This window comes from Anolis carolinensis, unplaced genomic scaffold (assembly GCF_035594765.1).
Source record: "Anolis carolinensis isolate JA03-04 unplaced genomic scaffold, rAnoCar3.1.pri scaffold_12, whole genome shotgun sequence".
NCBI classification, from domain to species: Eukaryota; Metazoa; Chordata; class Lepidosauria; order Squamata; family Dactyloidae; genus Anolis; species Anolis carolinensis.
Window position 1 is genome coordinate 18,301,624 of NW_026943823.1, and position 17,954 is coordinate 18,319,577.

Below are 17,954 nucleotides of genomic sequence, written 5' to 3' on the forward strand. Positions count from 1 at the left end.
TTTTCTCGTGTCAGGAGCGTCTTGAGAAACAATTGAAAACTGCACCTGAATCCCATAATTCCAAACTCATCCTGAACCTGAATCTCATCATCTTGAAACTGAATCCCAGAATCCTCATCAGAGTCACACAAAGGCTGAGTCACAACACATGGATTTAATTCCAACGTCCTCTCAAATTTGCAAGAGTCAAATCTACAAATAGAGGACTCTCAGTATATTCCCACTGAAAATTTGTGTCCAGCCAATTTCTCTCACCTGTTGTCTCAGCCTCCTTCTTAACTACCGTGTTTCTCCGAAAATAAGACAGTCTTATATTAATTTTTCCTCCCAAATATGCTCTAGGTCTTATTTTCAGGTGATGACTTATTTTTCCATGAAGAAGAATTCACATTTATTGTTGAACAAAAAAATGAACATTTATTATATACTAGCTGTGCCCGGCCACGCGTTGCTGCGGGAAGTATGTTGGTATGGGAAATAAAGTATTGAGGAATTGGTGGTAGTTAAGGTACAGGGTAAAGGTTTTCCCCTGATGGAGCTTAGCCTTCTAACTGGCAGCAATTGGATAAAAACAATTATTCCTCTCCCTCTAATTAGGACTTTATTTTTCTTTTCTTTTTGTTATATGAACGTAGAGGGGTTGTGCTGCCAAGTTTAGTGTTTCTAGAATGTGTAGTTTTGTTGTTTTGTCCTAGGCCGAAATTTCATTACCCTTTTATATATATAGATTGTACAGTAGCTGTCATCACAAACCAGCAAAAACAGACAAACTGTGAATCCTATCAAGAATTTATTGTTACTACCATTATTTCCATGTAAAACCATCTATGGTACGTACATTTATCGATCCTGCATGCTCTGCTTCCAAACGCAAAGTTTGCTAGGTCTTACTTTTGGGGAGGCCTTATATTTATCAATTCAGCAAAACCTCTACTAGGTCTTATTTTCAGGGGATGTTTTATTTTCGGGGAAACAGGGTAGGAGTTGTTTGTAAGTTGGATGTTTGTAACTCACTAAACTGGTGCTTTGCTTTCTGTCCAGAACCAGGAGCAGCTGAAGGACGACGACTCGGACCTCATTCTGAACGACGGCGACATCAGCTTGACTTACGGCGACTCGGCCGTCAACTCGGATTCCTTGACATCCACCGCGGGTCGGAGGCCGGCTGGCAACGGCTCCGAAGACCCCCTGGACCAGGAGCTGGCCTTTGGGGACCACGAACTGGTCATTCGGGGCACCCGCCTGGTCCTGCCCATGGACGACTCTGAGCCCCCCTCCGGCGTCATAGACAACGCCCGGCACGGCCCGGCTTAGGGCCCCGTCGCTCCGCTGGAGACCAAGACCCAACTATCGATTGTGAAGAAAGCGGAAACGTACTACCTACGACACACACACAAACCTACTGCATGTTTCCGAATGTCTTAAGCTGTATAAATATGACTTATTTATATGGTGTCAGGAGAGAGAAAAATACGACGAGACGGCTGAGAAACGACTCGAGTGGCGGAACTGTTTCGGGAAGGACCTTTTTGCCGTAGCGGGTGCAGAGGAAGCAGCTTGTCCTTCTCGACTGTATAAACCAATCTGCTTTTCTTGATGGTTTTCATAATTTGCCGTTGCTTCTCGGAGATCGGAAAGGAAAAAGGTGGTGATAAGAAAGCTGGCTTCTTCCAAGCATTGAGTTTTAGCTGCCCAGCGGAGTGGCTTTGTAAAGTTTAGGGGGTGACTGTTTTGGAGCATCTTGGCCTTTTCTTTGGACTCAGATTTGGACTTTTCTTTTGAGGTTGACTCGGATAAGTCTGAACAAAACTGCCTTCGAATCCTACAGTGTTAGTCTACAGTTGAGGCTCTGAGGTTTAGTTTTTGACGTCTCGTTGGCGGAAGTCATTGGGAATTATTTACGAAAAGGATGGCAACAGGTTCTGCTTTTGGTTGGTCTTAAATATCCCTTAGGACGAGGGTTCACCATTCGTGTCGGAGTCGCAGCTTGGCTTTCTTTCTCTCGTAGAGAGTTCGATAATATTTCTAACAGAGGAGATGATGAAGCTGTCGCCGGGTTCCCTTGTAACCGTTTTGGGTAGCCGTGCCTTGTTGACGCACCAATGTTTCTGTGTGTTGCGTCGTTTCCGAAAAGGCCACCGTGCTGTGAAGCCGAGAGATTTCCGGTTTTTAAAAAGAGGCATTTTAGACAATTATTATTATTATTCGGTGGCACCGAAAGGGAGCTGGTTGTCTGTCCGTCCACCTTACTGTATAGTTGCACTTTCGTTCGGTCACTCCGCATGCTTTTGCGTCTTGAACAGAGCGAGGAAAGCCTTTGGGTTTTGTTCTTGCTTGACGAGAAAGAACGACGTTTGTTTTCTTTTTTTGCCCAAGGAGAAGCCGCGAACAATGTGCTGATACGACACTCGACGTATTCGGCTATATCTTGCAGTCATTTTGCTATTTTCTTCCTTAACGGTGCAGTGGACAGTTTTGAGAGGCTGAGGATTCTGAATGTCATATTTTTTATGTACAGCTCAGATGTATATGTGTGTGTGTGTGTGTGTGTGTGTGTGTGTGTGTGTGTGTGTGTGTGTGTATATATATATATATATATATATATATATATATATATATATATATATTCCCCTTTGACTTAACCATTGACAGATCTTCTTACAGTCAGAGGTACTGTAATGCTATCCAGGCATGAGCATAACAACACTCCATTTCAAACTTAGCGACTGTCGGACCCAGTCGTCGTAGGATCAAGTAGGAGTACATCTGCTTCTTTGGCTTATTCTTCAATTTTTTTGGGAAACTAGGGGTCAGATTCCAACCTGCCCCCTCCCCAAGTTGCAAACCCAATTGCTTCCATTTTTATCCCAAATCACACTATTCTTTAAAATAAAAGGACCATAAAAGTGGAGTCCATGATTGGATGGATACATTTCAATAAATGCATTAACTGCATTCAATAATAAAGAATAAATAAATTAATAAATGCATTCAATAAATGCAATAAATGCATTAAGGGATGCAGGAATTTTTGCGGTGGAAGATGTATCTGGGTTCAGATTTCCCCCCATAAAATATCAAAAAAGTCTTCCCTTTTTTTCAATAACGGGGTTTTGGCTTCATTTGGATATTATTTATCCAAATCGTTTTAGAGCCAAAACCAGGTAACACTGTGTTGTTGAAGACGTTCATGGCCAGAATCACTGGGTGGTTGTGAGTTTTTCAGTCTCTGTGGCCATGTTCCAGAAGCATTCTCTCCTGATGTTTCACCACATCTATGGCAGGCATCCTCAAAGGTTGTGAGGTCTGTTGGAAACTAGGCAAGTGAAGTTGATATATTTATATATCTATGGAATGATGCCCATGGTGGGAGAAAGAATTTTGTTTGAGGCAAGTGTGAATGTTGCAACTAGCCATCTAGATTAGCAATGAATAACCTTGCAGCTTCAAACCCTGGTTGCTTCCTGCCTGCAGGAATCTTTTGTTGGGAGGTGTTAGCTGGCCCTGATTGTTTCCTGTCTGGAATTCCCCCGTTTTCTGAGTGTTGTTCTTTATTTACTGTCCTGATTTTAGAGTTTTTTTTCAAAACTAGTAGCCACATTTTGTTCATTTTCATGTTTTCCTCCTTCCTGTTGAAATTGCCCACATGCTTGTGGATTTCAACAGACCTCACAGCCTCTGAGGATGCCTGCCATAGATGTGGGCGAAACATCAGGAGAGAATGTTTCTGGGACATGTCCACACAGTCTGGAAAATGATTCTGGCCATGGAAGCCTTGGACCACACATTAAACAAAGTCACCGTTTTCCTTTTTTTGAAACACTTCTGTGTGTTCTCAGGTCCGAATTACATGCCTTAAGTATATACATCCATGTGGTTTTCGGCTTCCCCAGAATCACAGCTTCTATGACTCCTAAAAGTATGAATTCTGGCTTCAACGAGTCAAGAATAATCTTTGTTTTGCATATAGGGAGGTTTCTTTAGAAGATCTGGTTCCATTTCTCGGCCGGTTTGTGCGAGAAAAGCAAGGCCTTCCATTGCACCGTGGAAATGCCGTTTCCCATTGTTAGCCGTTGGTTGCTTCGTTCCACAACGTCTTCTCCTTTTTTTCCCTGCCATGCAGGAATCCCATAATATGTTTGTACGTGTATGATTTAATATGATGTCTGTGTGTTTTTAATATTAGAAGAAGAATAATGATAGGAAACAGTTCTTACATCACTCGTGCGTTGTAATATTTTCTTGGAGGCTTTTTCCTAGACGGGTTTATACAAGATCCTGTTTATGTTTCAACCAGAGACAATTAACCTGGTTTACAGAAGATCACAGTATAAAATACAGTAGAGTCCCGTTTTTTCGACATAAACGGGCAGGCCGAATGTCGAATAACTGGATCTGACGGATAATAGGGAGGCCCTATTATCCAGCAAGCCGGTTGAAGGAAGTGTCCCGTGCACGTTGCTAGGTAGATAGCAAGCTACCTAGCAACATGCAGGAGCGCTTCTGCTCCGCCTCTTGGGAGGTGCCCTGCGTGTTGCTAGGTAGATAACAAGCTACCTAGCAACGCGCACAGGCGCTTCGCTAAGCCGGGTGCTCACCTTGGGAAGGGCCTGTGCGCGTTGCTAGGTAGCTTGCTATCTACCTAGCAACGCACACAGGCGCTTCTCTGCTCGTCGCCCTGCCTCTTGGGAGGTGCCTGTGCGCGTTGCTAGGTAGATAGCAAGCTACCTAGCAACGTGCATGAGCGCCTCCCAAGGGGCCTGGGATGTCGGATAATACGGAGTGTCGGTTAACCGGAAGTCGGTTAACCGGAACTCTACTGTACTAGAGAACGTTGTCAAGCAAAAGGACTACTGTCTTTGTAGTTACAACCTTCCTCTTCTGCTTTCCCTTCTACCCCTTTAATTGGAAGATTGTACCTTTCCTGTAACGTCCCTTTGGTTGATGTTCTTGAGCTTACCGTGCAACGAAAACAAGAGGAAATGATATATAGACAGTACAATAAGGTTACAATTTGTGGGGCTCATATAAGTACCATTACTTACTAGTCTCAAAGCTTCCTCTCTTCATCTCTGTGCAGTGGAATTGCGGATTTGCCACTTGTTTACATGGAAACGTTTATTAAAAGTGACACATTTCGGAATGGAAGCTTCTTAGAAGAAGTATCGATACCAACGTACCCATTTTTGTTAAGAGACATAACCAGGTTTACAAAAAGATGCCTGTATGGTGTCAAACAAAATGAATTGTCTGTTGTCTTTGTTGTTAAAAGCTTCCTCTTCTGATTTCCCCTCTACCTCTTGGATTGAAAATTTACATTTTCCATATAAGATCCCTCTGGTTTATGTTTTTGGGGCAAGGAAGCAATGATACTGTAAATGAGGAAAAGAATATATAGACAGTATAATAAAGCCACTCTTTGCGGGGCTCCTACTATATAATATTATATAATATCGTTAAGCGACTTGAATTGGCTTCTACTGTCTTTGTAGTTAAAAGTTTCTTGTTGATTTCCCCTCTACCTCTTGAATTGACAGATCACATCTTCACGGCAATAGCATCTCTGGTTTATGTTTTTTGGGGCAAGGAAGACAAATGTGTTGCAAAAGAAGAAATATATATATACTACAATAAGATAACACTCATTGCTTTCTGGAATCCAACAGGAAGCTTTTAACTACAAAGACAGCAGCTAAGTCATTTGGCTTAACTATTCTATAGAATAGATACACAGATAGATAGAAATAGAAAGATATAGTAGAATAAGTACACATTGTACTTGCTTTCTGGAATCTAACAGTAAGCTTTTAACTACAAAGACGGCAGCCGAGACACTTTGCTTAACAATATTCTATAGTGTGTGTGTGTGTGTGTGTGTGTATATATATATATGTACATACACACACACACACACACACAGTACAATAAGGTAACACATTGTACTTGCTTTTTTGAATCCAACAGGAAACTTTTAACTACAAAGACGTTAGCCAAATCACTTTGCTTAACAATATTCTATAGTATACACATATATAGTACAATAAGGTAACACATTGTACTTGCTTTCTTGAATCCAACAGAAAGCATTTAATTACAAAGACAGTAGTCAAGTCACTTTGCTTAACAATATTCTATAGTATATACACAGGGCCGGCCGGAGATATTTTTAAATGTTAAGCGGGGGTGCTAAAAAGCGCCCCCGCCACCGGCCCCGCCTCCGATGCCCTGGCCCCGCCCAGCGTGCCCTGGCCCCGCCTCCCACGCTGTGTGGGAGGCGGGGCCAGGGCGAATAGTGCGGGGGGCGGGGCCAGAGTTGGCCCCGCCCCCCGCCCAGCGTGCCCTGGCCGCGACCAGGAAGTAAGGCCCGAATGGCCTAGCTGTGCTGTGCGCGTGCGCACAGCACAGCTAGGCCATTTTGCCCTTAGTAACAAACTAAGGGCAAAAATGGCTTATCTGGCTGTGCGCATGCGCACAGCACAGATAGGCCATTTTTGCCCTTAGTTTGTTACTAAGGGCAAAATGGCCTAGGTGCTTGGCGCGGGCGCGGGGATTGAAGCCCCGCGGGCCCGCGCCAACACCGGAGGCGTCGGTGGCGCTACGGGTCGCTGTCGACGCCTCGACAGCGCCCCTAGCAGCCAGCGCCCGAGGCGGCCGCGTTAGCGGCCGCCTAGTAACAACCGGCCCTGTATATACACATATAGTACAATAAGGTAACTCATTGTACTTGTTTTCTTGAATCCAACAGGAAGCTTTTAACTACAAAGACAGCAGCCAAGTCACTTTGCTTGACATCATTCTATGGCATTGTATGCTATGAAAACACTCCAGAAATATTGTCAAGCAAAATGACTTGCCTACTCTCTTTGTAGTTAAATGCTTCTTGTTGATTTCCCAGATTGAAAGATTGCATCTTCCTAGTAATATCACCTCTGGTTTATGTTTTTTTGAGGGGCAAGGAAAACAATTGCATTGCAAAAGATGGAGAGAATATATAGACAGAACAATAAGGTAACACTTCTGGAAGGCGGTCCCCATACATACAGTATGATAGTATAGAAAGGCATCAAGCAAAACAACTGGACTAATGCCTTTGTAGTTAAAAGATTCTTGATATCAAGCGAAATAGCCTGGCTACTGTTTTTGTAGTTAAAAGATTCCTAATGTCAAGCGAAATGGCCTGGCTACTGTTTTTGTAGTTAAAAGATTCCTGATGTCAAGCGAAATGGCCTGGCTACTGTTTTTGTAGTTAAAAGATTCCTGATATCAAGCGAAATAGCCTGGCTACTGTTTTTGTAGTTAAAAGATTCCTAATGTCAAGCGAAATGGCCTGGCTACTGTTTTTGTAGTTAAAAGATTCCTGATGTCAAGCGAAATGGCCTGGCTACTGTTTTTGTAGTTAAAAGATTCCTGATGTCAAGCGAAATGGCCTGGCTACTGTTTTTGTAGTTAAAAGATTCTTGATGTCAAGCGAAATGGCCTGGCTACTGTTTTTGTAGTTAAAAGATTCCTGATATCATGCGAAATGGCCTGGCTACTGTTTTTGTAGTTAAAAGATTCCTAATGTCAAGCGAAATGGCCTGGCTACTGTTTTTGTAGTTAAAAGATTCGTGATGTCAAGCGAAATAGCCTGGCTACTGTTTTTGTAGTTAAAAGATTCCTGATATCAAGCGAAATGGCCTGGCTACTGTTTTTGTAGTTAAAAGATTCCTGATGTCAAGCGAAATGGCCTGGCTACTGTTTTTGTAGTTAAAAGATTCCTGATGTCAAGCGAAATGGCCTGGCTACTGTTTTTGTAGTTAAAAGATTCCTAATGTCAAGCGAAATGGCCTGGCTATTGTTTTTGTAGTTAAAAGATTCCTAATGTCAAGCGAAATGGCCTGGCTACTGTTTTTGTAGTTAAAAGATTCGTGATGTCAAGCGAAATAGCCTGGCTACTGTTTTTGTAGTTAAAAGATTCCCGTTGGATCCCACAAAGCAAGCTTTCAGGGGACTATGGATCACTTCCCAAAACTGTGGCTCTTGAATGTACTTAATTCTTCCTGGAGTGTCCCTTTTTGAACAAATAAATCGGGATTTTTCCGGTACGAAAAATCGTAATTCGAAAAAGCTCTTCCTGGAACCGTTTTCTCGGGGATGTCGCCTTCCATTTCTTTCCTACATCTTTGCCAAACTCCATTTTCTGTTGACGTTCTCTCTCTCTCTCTCTCTCTCTCTCTCTCTATATATATATATATATATATATATATATATATATATATATTTACTCCCATTCACTCGTTTTGCAAATTAGTCGTCGGGCTCGTTCGGTCGACATGCCCACTTTCGTCCTTCTAAGGCCGACAACGACTTACCGAATTAATATTTATCTTGGGATCGTTTCCATCCTGGATTTTATTGCATGTGAATAATAAAAATAATAATAATAATTGAGAGTACCTTTGAATACGGATCAAACAGGTCTTTCTTTAAGGAAGAACTAACAGTAAATGGTATTGACTAATTTCTTTGTTGCCGAATAGCGTCCTTTGTCTTTAATTTTCTTGTTTTTCCATGGTTCTTAATGGCCTCAAAACACAGCTGTGGGGAAACTCAATTACCTTTTAAACCCAGGTGATGGTAAAACTTGACAAAAGTTTCTTTCGAGTTCTCTTTCCCCCTTGAAATGGTCTGTTTGTTCAAATGGAGGTCGATTTATTCTCCAGCGACAGACACGGTCAGTCGAGTTCAGGTTTACTTTACTGTTGGAATTGTCTGTTTTCTATCGTATATTAACTGCTCTAGTTGTGATGTTCTTGTAATTATATACTTAAAAAGCAAAATTGCACCTTTTATTTCGGGTTTATGATGACTAATTCTTTTATTGTTACTTGCACTGTGAACAACAACAAAAATCATGGGCCTATAAACACAAGTTTGTTTGAGTTTGTTTGTGCGTCTTTAATTTGTGTTTTGAAATGCAGTGGGCTCTCAATGTGTTGCCGAAGGCTTTCATGTCCAGAATCACCGGGTTGCTGTGAGTTTTCCGGACTGTCTGGCCATGTTCCAGAAGCATTCTCTCCTGACGTTTCGCCCACATCTATGTAAGACATCCTCAAAGATTGTGAGGTGTTGGAAACTAGGCAAGGGAGGTTTGTACACTTATCCAACACTCGCTTATCCAACGTTCTGGATTATCCAACGCATTTTTGTAGTCAATGTTTTCAATACATCGTGATATTTTGGTGCTAAATTCATAAATACAGTAATTACTACATAGCATTACTGCGTATTGAACTACTGTTTCTATCAAATTTGTTGTAAAATCATAACCTAATTTGATGTTGAATAGACTTTTCCTTAATCCTTCCTTATTATCCAACATATTTGCTTATCCAACATTCTGCCGGCCCGTTTATGTTGGATAAATAAGACTCTACTGTATATCTGTGGAATAATGTCCAGGGTGGGAGAAAGAACTTTTGTCTGTTGGAGGCAAGTGTGAATGTTGCAATTCAGCATTGAATAGACTTGCAGCTTCAAAGCCTGGCTGCTTCCTACCTGGGGAAATCCTTTGTTGGGAGGTGTTAGCTGGCCCTGATTATTTCATGCCCTGTTTTCTGAGAGTCGTTCTTTATTTACTGTCCTGGTTTTAGTGTTTTTTTTAAATACTGTAAGCCAGATTTTGTTCATTTTTATAGTTTTCTGCTTTCTGTTGAAATTGTCCACATGCCAGCGGAAGGTTGGATAAGCGAATATGTTGGATAATAAGGAGCAATTAAGGAGAAGCCTATTAAACATCATATTAGGTTATTATTTTACAAATTAAGCAGCAAAACATTATGTTACACAACAAATTTGACAAAAAGTACAGTAGAGTCTCACTTATCCAAGCCTCGCTTATCCAACATTCGGGATTATCCAACGCATTTTTGTAGTCAATGTTTTCAATATATCGTGATATTTTGGTGCTAAATTCGTAAATACAGTAATTACAACATAGCATTAATGCTTAATGAACTACTTTTTCTGTCAAATTTGTTGTATAACATGATGTTTTGGTGCTTCATTTGTAAAATCATAACCTATTTTGATGTTTAATAGGCTTTTTCTTAATCTCTCCTTATTATCCAACATATTCGCTTATCCAACATTCTGCTGGCCCGTTTATGTTGGATAAGTGAGACTCTACTGTAGTTCAATATGCAGGAATGCTATGTAGTAATTACTGTATTTACAAATTTAACACCAAAATATCATGATGTATTGAAAACATTGACTACAAAAATGTGTTGGATAATCCAGAACGTTGGATAAGCAAGTGTTGGATAAGTAACAATAATAATAGTCTCCAGAGTTTTCCTTGGCATTGACAAGACTTCAGCATCAAAATTTATAATTTCTACTAAAACCTTGGAAACTGAAACACAAGAGTTTAACAAGAGATACTTGTTTGGGGGAATATTTTTAGTCTCCAAAAGTAAACATTTTGCTTGCATTTTTGTAAATTTGGAGCGCAAATTGCCTCACCCGATGTCTCCTTGCTTACACGCAAAAGAGCCAAAAAGCCTTTTTTCTTCTTTATTCGGTCAAATATTTAGACTAAACTTTCTTTCAACAAGGATTCCTGCCTCCGCTCCAAGCTTTTTTGCAAAGCGGCTCCTCGAAGCCAAAAGCCCTTTTGCAAAAAGACGTCGCCATATAAGGCCGCAGCCTCCGAACTTGGTCCAAATCCATCCAAGTGTGTGTCATGTTCACTTTTAAGGTGATGTGTGAATTAGCGTTGCTGCCCCGGCCCTTTGCTTCAGCTCCTAGGAATGCAGAAGGCCAAACATCTGCCTTTTTTCATCACAGCAGGACTCTGGAGGGCATCTGCACTGGAGGATTAATGCAGTTTGACACCACTTTAACCGTCAGGGCTATGGGATCCTGGGAGTTGTTGTCTTTTTCCCATTTCGGGTGAACTATGTAACTTTTGCTTTGGAGCAACTTGATTCTGGCTTTGCTCCTGAACAGGTTTCCAGGTGGAATTCCTGGCTTCCTTCTGAAACATCCCTTTGCAGCGAAAGAACCCAAATCCGTCTCAACCTCTTTCCATTTCCAAATAAAGTTCCCCCCCCCCCCCTTTAATTGCAGTTGCTTCTTCAATGGCTAATGCGGCAAGATCCCTTCCCAATAGCATTGGGCTTGTACTTTGTGTTTGGATCACAAGCCAAACCTTCATTTGTCTCCATCTTCATTATCTTTTGCCAGAAATGGACACAAAACACAGTCTATCTCTCTACCTGTCTCTATCTGTCTATGCAGTTCACCACTTTAACCACTACGGCTCAGGGCTATGTCTGTCCGTCCGTCCATCCATCTCGCCATCCATCCATCTATCCCTCCATCGAGCCATCCGTCTATCCATCCATCTATCCATCCATCCGTCCGTCCCTCCATCCCTCCATCCATCCATCTATCTATCCCTCCATCCAGCCATCCATCAGTCCATCCATCCATCCATCTGTCCCTCCATCCCTCCATCCCTCCATCCCTCCATCCATCTATCCCTCCATCCATCCATCCATCAGTCCATCCATCCATCCATCCGTCTATCCATCCATCCATCCATGTATCCATCCATCCATCTGTCTATCCATCAATCTATCTATCCATCCATCTATCCATCCATCCATCCATCCATCTATCCCTCCCTCCCTTCCTCCATCCCTCCCTCCCTCCATCTATCTATCCATCCCTCCCTCTATCCATCCATCCATCCATCTATCCATCTATCTATCCATCCATCCATCCATCCATCCATCCGTCCGTCCGTCCCTCCATCCCTCCATCCATCCATCCATCTATCCCTCCATCCAGCCATCCATCAGTCCATCCATCCATCCATCCGTCTATCCATCCATCCATCCATGTATCCATCCATCCATCTGTCTATCCATCAATCTATCTATCCATCCATCTATCCATCCATCCATCCATCCATCTATCCCTCCCTCCCTTCCTCCATCCCTCCCTCCCTCCATCTATCTATCCATCCCTCCCTCTATCCATCTATTCATCCATCCATCCATCTATCCATCTATCTATCCATCCATCCATCCATCCATCCATCCGTCCGTCCGTCCGTCCCTCCATCCCTCCATCCATCCATCCATCTATCCCTCCATCCAGCCATCCATCAGTCCATCCATCCATCCATCCATCCATCCATCCATCCATCCATCCATCCGTCTATCCATCCATCCATCCGTCTATCCATCCATCTAGCCATCCATCCATCCGTCTATCCATCCATCTAGCCATCCATCCATCTGTCTATCCATCCATCCATCTATCTATCCATCCATCTATCCATCCATCCATCCATCTATCCCTCCCTCCCTCCCTCCTTCCCTCCCTCCTTCCCTGCATCCATCTCTCCATCCATCCATCCACCCACCTGCCTGTCTACCTGTCTCTTTCCCTCTCCATCTGTCTTCTATCTATCTATCTATCTATCTATCTATCTATCTATCTATCTATCTATCTATATCTATATCTATCTATCATCACCAAGCTACCTACCTGTGACACTCTCTCTACACTCTGTCTTTTCCCCTCTCTATCTACCTCTCTCTCTGTGTGTCTGTCTGACTACCAACTTGTTTCTTTCCTTATCTATCTATCATCTATCTATCTGTCTGTCTGTCTGTCTCTATCTCCCTCCCTCTTTGTCTCTCTATCTCTCACATTATTATAAATATAATGTGATAATACTGCTATTACTATTACTAATAATATAATAATTTCACGAGTTAAAATTGACTAGGTAAGCCACTTTTTAAGGGAGGATTTGAGCCAAAGAATCAGGGAAAAAAGGCCATGAAAATGGCCTAGAAGTCTCTTTAAGCCATTTAATCAAAAACCAAGGAAGGAGGAGGCTTTGGCAACTTTATTTGCTCCTTCCTCTGGCCCTCTCTTTCTTTCTTTCTTTCTTTCTCTCTTTCCCCATAGAAACACACACAAGGAGCGCTCAGGCTCCAAATTCCTGGGGACTCAGGTCATTTCCCTCCTGCCAGTTATCTCAGCCCCATTCGAGCCAATAAATTTTCAATAGTGACAATGAGGAGCGGGGAAAAAAAAGGAGAAAAGAAGGCGAGATTCTGGACAACGGGCCTTGTAAGGCTCATTGCGGGCGAGTTTCCAAAAAGGCGTTTGTTTTAGGGAGCTCCACACCTTCCTCGGCCCGAATCAAGGATTCCTTTCCAGTGAAATAATCTCGGCATCTTTTCTTATATCGCGCTCACATTTCCTTTGAACCACAGCAGGCTCTGCATTAAGAGGAAACATGTTTAGTTAGCATTTTTTGGAAGGACCAGATGGATTGGGAAAGTGTGTTGTTGTTGCACCTTCAAATGTTTCCAATTTATGATCAGAGGATGAACCTATCAGGTTTTGCTTTCTGAGTCTGAGAGAGTGTGACTTGAGCAATGCCTGAGTGGGGATTCCGGGCTGAGTGTGACTTTTGCAGTGGCTGAGTGGGGATTCTGAGGCTGAGTGTGACTTGCACAATGGCTTAATGAGGATTCTGAGGCCGAGAGAGTGCGACTTGCACAACGGCTGAGTGGGAGTTTCGAGGCTGAGTGAGTGTGACTTGCATAATGGTTGAATGGGGATTCCGAGACTGAGTGTGACTTGCACAATGGCTGAGTGGGGATTCCGAGGCTGAGTGTGACTTGCACAATGCCTGAGTGGGGATTCCGAGGCGGAGTGCGACTTGCACAATGACTGGCTGGGGATTTTGGGCTGAGTGTGACTTGCATAATGGCTGAGTGGGGATTCCAAGGCTGAGTGTGACTTGCATAATGGCTGAGTGGGGATTCCGAGACTGAGTGTGACTTGCATAATGGCTGAGTGAGGATTCCGAGACTGAGTGTGACTTGCACAATGGCTGAGTGGGGATTCCAAAGCCGAGTGTGACTTGTACAATGGCTGAGTGGGGATTCCGAGGCTGAGTGTGACTTGCACAATGGCTGAGTGGGGATTGCAAGGTTGAGTGTGACTTGCACAATGGCTGAGTGGGGATTCCGAGGCTGAGTGTGACTTGCACAATGGCTGAGTGGGGATTCTGAGGCTGAGTGTGACTTGCACGATGGCTGAGTGGGGATTCCAAGGCTGAGTGTGACTTGCACAATGGCTGAGTGGGGATTCCGAGACTGAGTGTGACTTGCATAATGGCTGAGTGAGAATTCCGAGACTGAGTGTGACTTGCACAATTGCTGAGTGGGGATTCCGAGACTGAGTGTGACTTGCATAATGCCTGAGTGGGGATTCTGAGGCTGAGTGCGACTTGCACAATGGCTGAGTGGGGATTGCAAGGCTGAGTGTGACTTGCACAATGGCTGAGTGGGGATTCCGAGGCTGAGTGTGACTTGCACAATGGCTGAGTGGGGATTCTGAGGCTGAGTGTGACTTGCACGATGGCTGAGTGGGGATTCCAAGGCTGAGTGTGACTTGCATAATGGCTGAGTGGGGATCCGAGACTGAGTGTGACTTGCATAATGGCTGAGTGAGGATTCCGAGACTGAGTGTGACTTGCACAATGGCTGAGTGGGGATTCCAAAGCCGAATGTGACTTGTACAATGGCTGAGTGGGGATTCCGAGGCTGAGTGTGACTTGCACAATGGCTGAGTGGGGATTCCAAGGCTGAGTGTGACTTGCACAATGGCTGAGTGGGGATTCTGAGGCTGAGTGTGACTTGCACAATGGCTGAGTGGGGATTCCGAGGCTGAGTGTGACTTGCACAATGACTGAGTGGGGATTTTGGGCTGAGTGTGACTTGTACAATGGCTGAGTGGGGATTCCGAGGCTGAGTGCGACTTGCACAATGACTGAGTGGGGATTTTGGGCTGAGTGTGACTTGCACAATGGCTGAGTGGGGATTACGAGGCTGACTTGCATAATGGCTGACTGGGGATTCCGAGACTGAGTGTGACTTGTACAATGGCTGAGTGAGGATTCTGGGGCCGAGAGAGTGCGACTTGCACAACGGCTGAGTGGGAGTTTCAAGGCTGAGTGAGTGTGACTTTTGCAATGGCTGAGTGAGGATTCTGGGGCTGAGAAAGTGTAAATTGCACGATGGCTGAGGATTCGAACCCGTACCTCCAAAGGCACACCATTGCATCTCATAGTAACCGTAAGATGAACCAAATACAAGGTTTTCATGGCCAGGTTTGTTTGGAAAGGGCCTGTCTTTGCCTTCCTTTGAGGCCGAGAGAGTGTGACTTGTCTAAAATCCAGCACCCAAACCACACTGTATTGGCTTCTTTACTTGATTGAAATGTTGTGTTTGAAAGGCAAGGATGTTGCTTTGCTTTGCAATGGGATCTGAGCCTACAAAACACTTATCAAGTTGCACGGCGCATATTGCAAACGGTGCATTGATTGCACAGCTGTAGCTCAATATTGCAGCATGAGAGATTTAACTCCATCAAGCATAAAATCCCACTCTGTCTCCCCATTGCTTGAGATTGGCCGATAACGTTGTTAGAATGAGATTGTTTGTCTGGCGAGGTTGTTAGGGATTGATTCATTTGTCATTGTTGAATGCGGACCAATAAATAATTGACATAAAGAGAACAGCTGGCATCCTGTTTGCAAACGGACACGTGCAACTGCAACGCTGGATTACATAGCCTTGCAAGGCCCATCTTCATCTATGGAAGTGGCTCCCAAATGTTCCTGCAAATGTTTGGATTCACCATGACTTTTACTTCCACTTATCAAATAGATCTCCTTCCGTTTCTCCTGAGAGGCCTGTCACTCGCGTCCTGTTGAATCCATTCTTTACTGAGGTTCTGGGTTTTAGCCTGCCACTTTTTGACTCTTGCTTGCTGAAGTGCTCCTGTGAGTATCTCTGTAGATTTTAGAAAGCTATTTCTTGATTTAAAGTGTTGGCAAGATATCTTCACTCACTGTGTCTGGTTGTGATCCCCAGGTTGTGCCGTCAGCTTTTGTATGATGTTATTTCTAGCATCACTTTTTGCTTGATATTCAAGCAATGCTTCTTGTAAGTCAAGGCATGGTCCAGGGCATCTTGCAAGTCTTGCAATTTCTTCCTTTTCTGCCTCCCCTCTCCTCCTCTTCTTCCCTTTCCCCCTCTCCTTCCTTCTTATCTTCCTCCCTCCTTCTCTCCTTTCTCTTTCTTTCTTTCTTTCTTTTCTTTCTTGCCTGCCTGCTCCTTTTTCCTTCCCTTCCCTTCCTTCTTCCCTCCCTTCCTTCTTTCCTGCTCCTTTTTTCTTTCCTTTTCCTTCTTTCTCCTTGCCTGCCTGCTCTTTTCCTTTTTTCCTTCCTTTTTCTTCCTTCTTCCTTCACTTCCTTTCTTCCTTCTTGCCTGCCTGCTCCTTTTTCCTTTCCTTTCCTTCCTTCTTTTTTTTCTTGCTTGCCTGCTCCTTTCCTTTCCTTTCCTTTCCTTCCTTCCTTCCTTCCTTCCTTCCTTCCTTCCTTCCTTCCTTCCTTCCTTCCTTCCTTCCATCCATCCTTTCTCCCTTCCTTCCCTTTTTTCTTGCTTTGCCTGCTCCTTTCTTTTCTTCCATCCATCCATCCATCCATCCATCCATCCTTCCTTCCTTCCCTTCTTTTTTCTTGCTTGCCTGCTCTTTTCCTTTTCCTTCTTCCTTCTTGCTTGCCTGCTCCTTTCCTTTCTTCCATCCTTCCATCCTTCCTTCCTTCCATCCTTCCTTCCTTCCTTCCTTCCTTCCTTCTATTTTTCTTGCCTGTCTCCTCCCTCCCTCCCTTTTTTCTCTTTCTCTCCTCTCTTCCTTCCTCCTCCTTTTATTTCTTTTTTCTCTCCCTTCCCTTCCCCTCCTTCCTTTTCTTGCTTGCCTGCTCCTTTCCTTTCCTTTTCCTTCTTTTTTCTTGCCTGTCTCCTCCCTCCCTCTCTTCCTTTTTCCTATTTCCCTCCTCTCTTCCTTCCTGCTCCTTTTATTTATTCTTTTCTCCCTTCCCTTCCTTCTTCCTTCTTTCTTACCTGCTCCTTTCCTTCCCCTTCCTTCCTTCCTTCCTTCCTTCCTTCCTTCCTTCCTTCCTTCCTTCCTTCCTTCTGTTTTTCTTGCTTGCCTGCTCCTTTCCTTTCCTTTTTCCTTCCTTCTGTTTTTCTTGCCTGCCTGCTCCTTTCCTTCCCCTTCCTTCCTTCTTGCTTGTCTCCTCCCTTCCCTCCTTTTTCCTCTTTCCCTCCTCTCTTCCTCCCTTTCTTCCTGCTCCTTTGATTTCTTTTTTTCTCCCTTCCCTTCCTTCTTTCTTCTTTCTTGCCTGCTCCTTCCTTCCTTCCTTCCTTCCTTCCTTCCTTCCTTCCCATCCTTCTGTTTTTCTTTCTTGCCTGCTCCTTTCCTTTCCTTTTCCTTCCTTCTTTCTTGCCTGCTCCTTTCCTTCCTTCCTTCCTTCCTTCCTTCCTTCCTTCCTTCCTTCCTTCCTTCCTTCCTTCCTTCCTTCTTTCCCATCCTTCTGTTTTTCTTTCTTGCCTGCTCCTTTCCTTTCCTTTTCCTTCCTTCTTTCTTGCCTGCTCCTTTCCTTCCTTCCTTCCTTCCTTCCTTCCTTCCTTCCTTCCTTCCTTCCTTCCTTCCTTCTATTTTTCTTCCCTCCCTTCCTTTTTTCTTTCCCTCCTCCCTTTCTTCCTGCTCCTTTTATTTCTTTTTTCCCTCCCTTCCCTCCCCTTCTTTCTCCTTTCCTGCCTGCTCCTTTCCTTCCCCTTCCTTCCTTCTTGCTTGTCTCCTCCCTTCCCTCCTTTTTCCTCTTTCCCTCCTCTCTTCCTCCCTTTCTTCCTGCTCCTTTGATTTCTTTTTTTCTCCCTTCCCTTCCTTCTTTCTTCTTTCTTGCCTGCTCCTTCCTTCCTTCCTTCCTTCCTTCCTTCCTTCCTTCCTTCCTTCCCATCCTTCTGTTTTTCTTTCTTGCCTGCTCCTTTCCTTTCCTTTTCCTTCCTTCTTTCTTGCCTGCTCCT

General features: G+C 43.8%; 2 protein-coding genes across 2 annotated transcripts in view; both read left to right on the forward strand.

The window, feature by feature from the left end:
• slc9a6 (solute carrier family 9 member A6) overlaps positions 1-8,921 on the forward strand; it is a 47,059-nt gene extending 38,138 nt beyond the window's left edge. Inside the window, exon 16 of the mRNA XM_062963690.1 lies at positions 1,042-8,921. Coding sequence (XP_062819760.1) covers positions 1,042-1,314 — 273 coding nt within the window. The 3' untranslated portion in view covers positions 1,315-8,921. The remainder of the gene's footprint in view (positions 1-1,041) is intronic.
• fhl1 (four and a half LIM domains 1) overlaps positions 8,626-17,954 on the forward strand; it is a 51,673-nt gene continuing 42,344 nt past the window's right edge. The window contains exon 1 of the mRNA XM_062963681.1: positions 8,626-8,713. Coding sequence (XP_062819751.1) covers positions 8,680-8,713 — 34 coding nt within the window. The 5' untranslated portion in view covers positions 8,626-8,679. The remainder of the gene's footprint in view (positions 8,714-17,954) is intronic.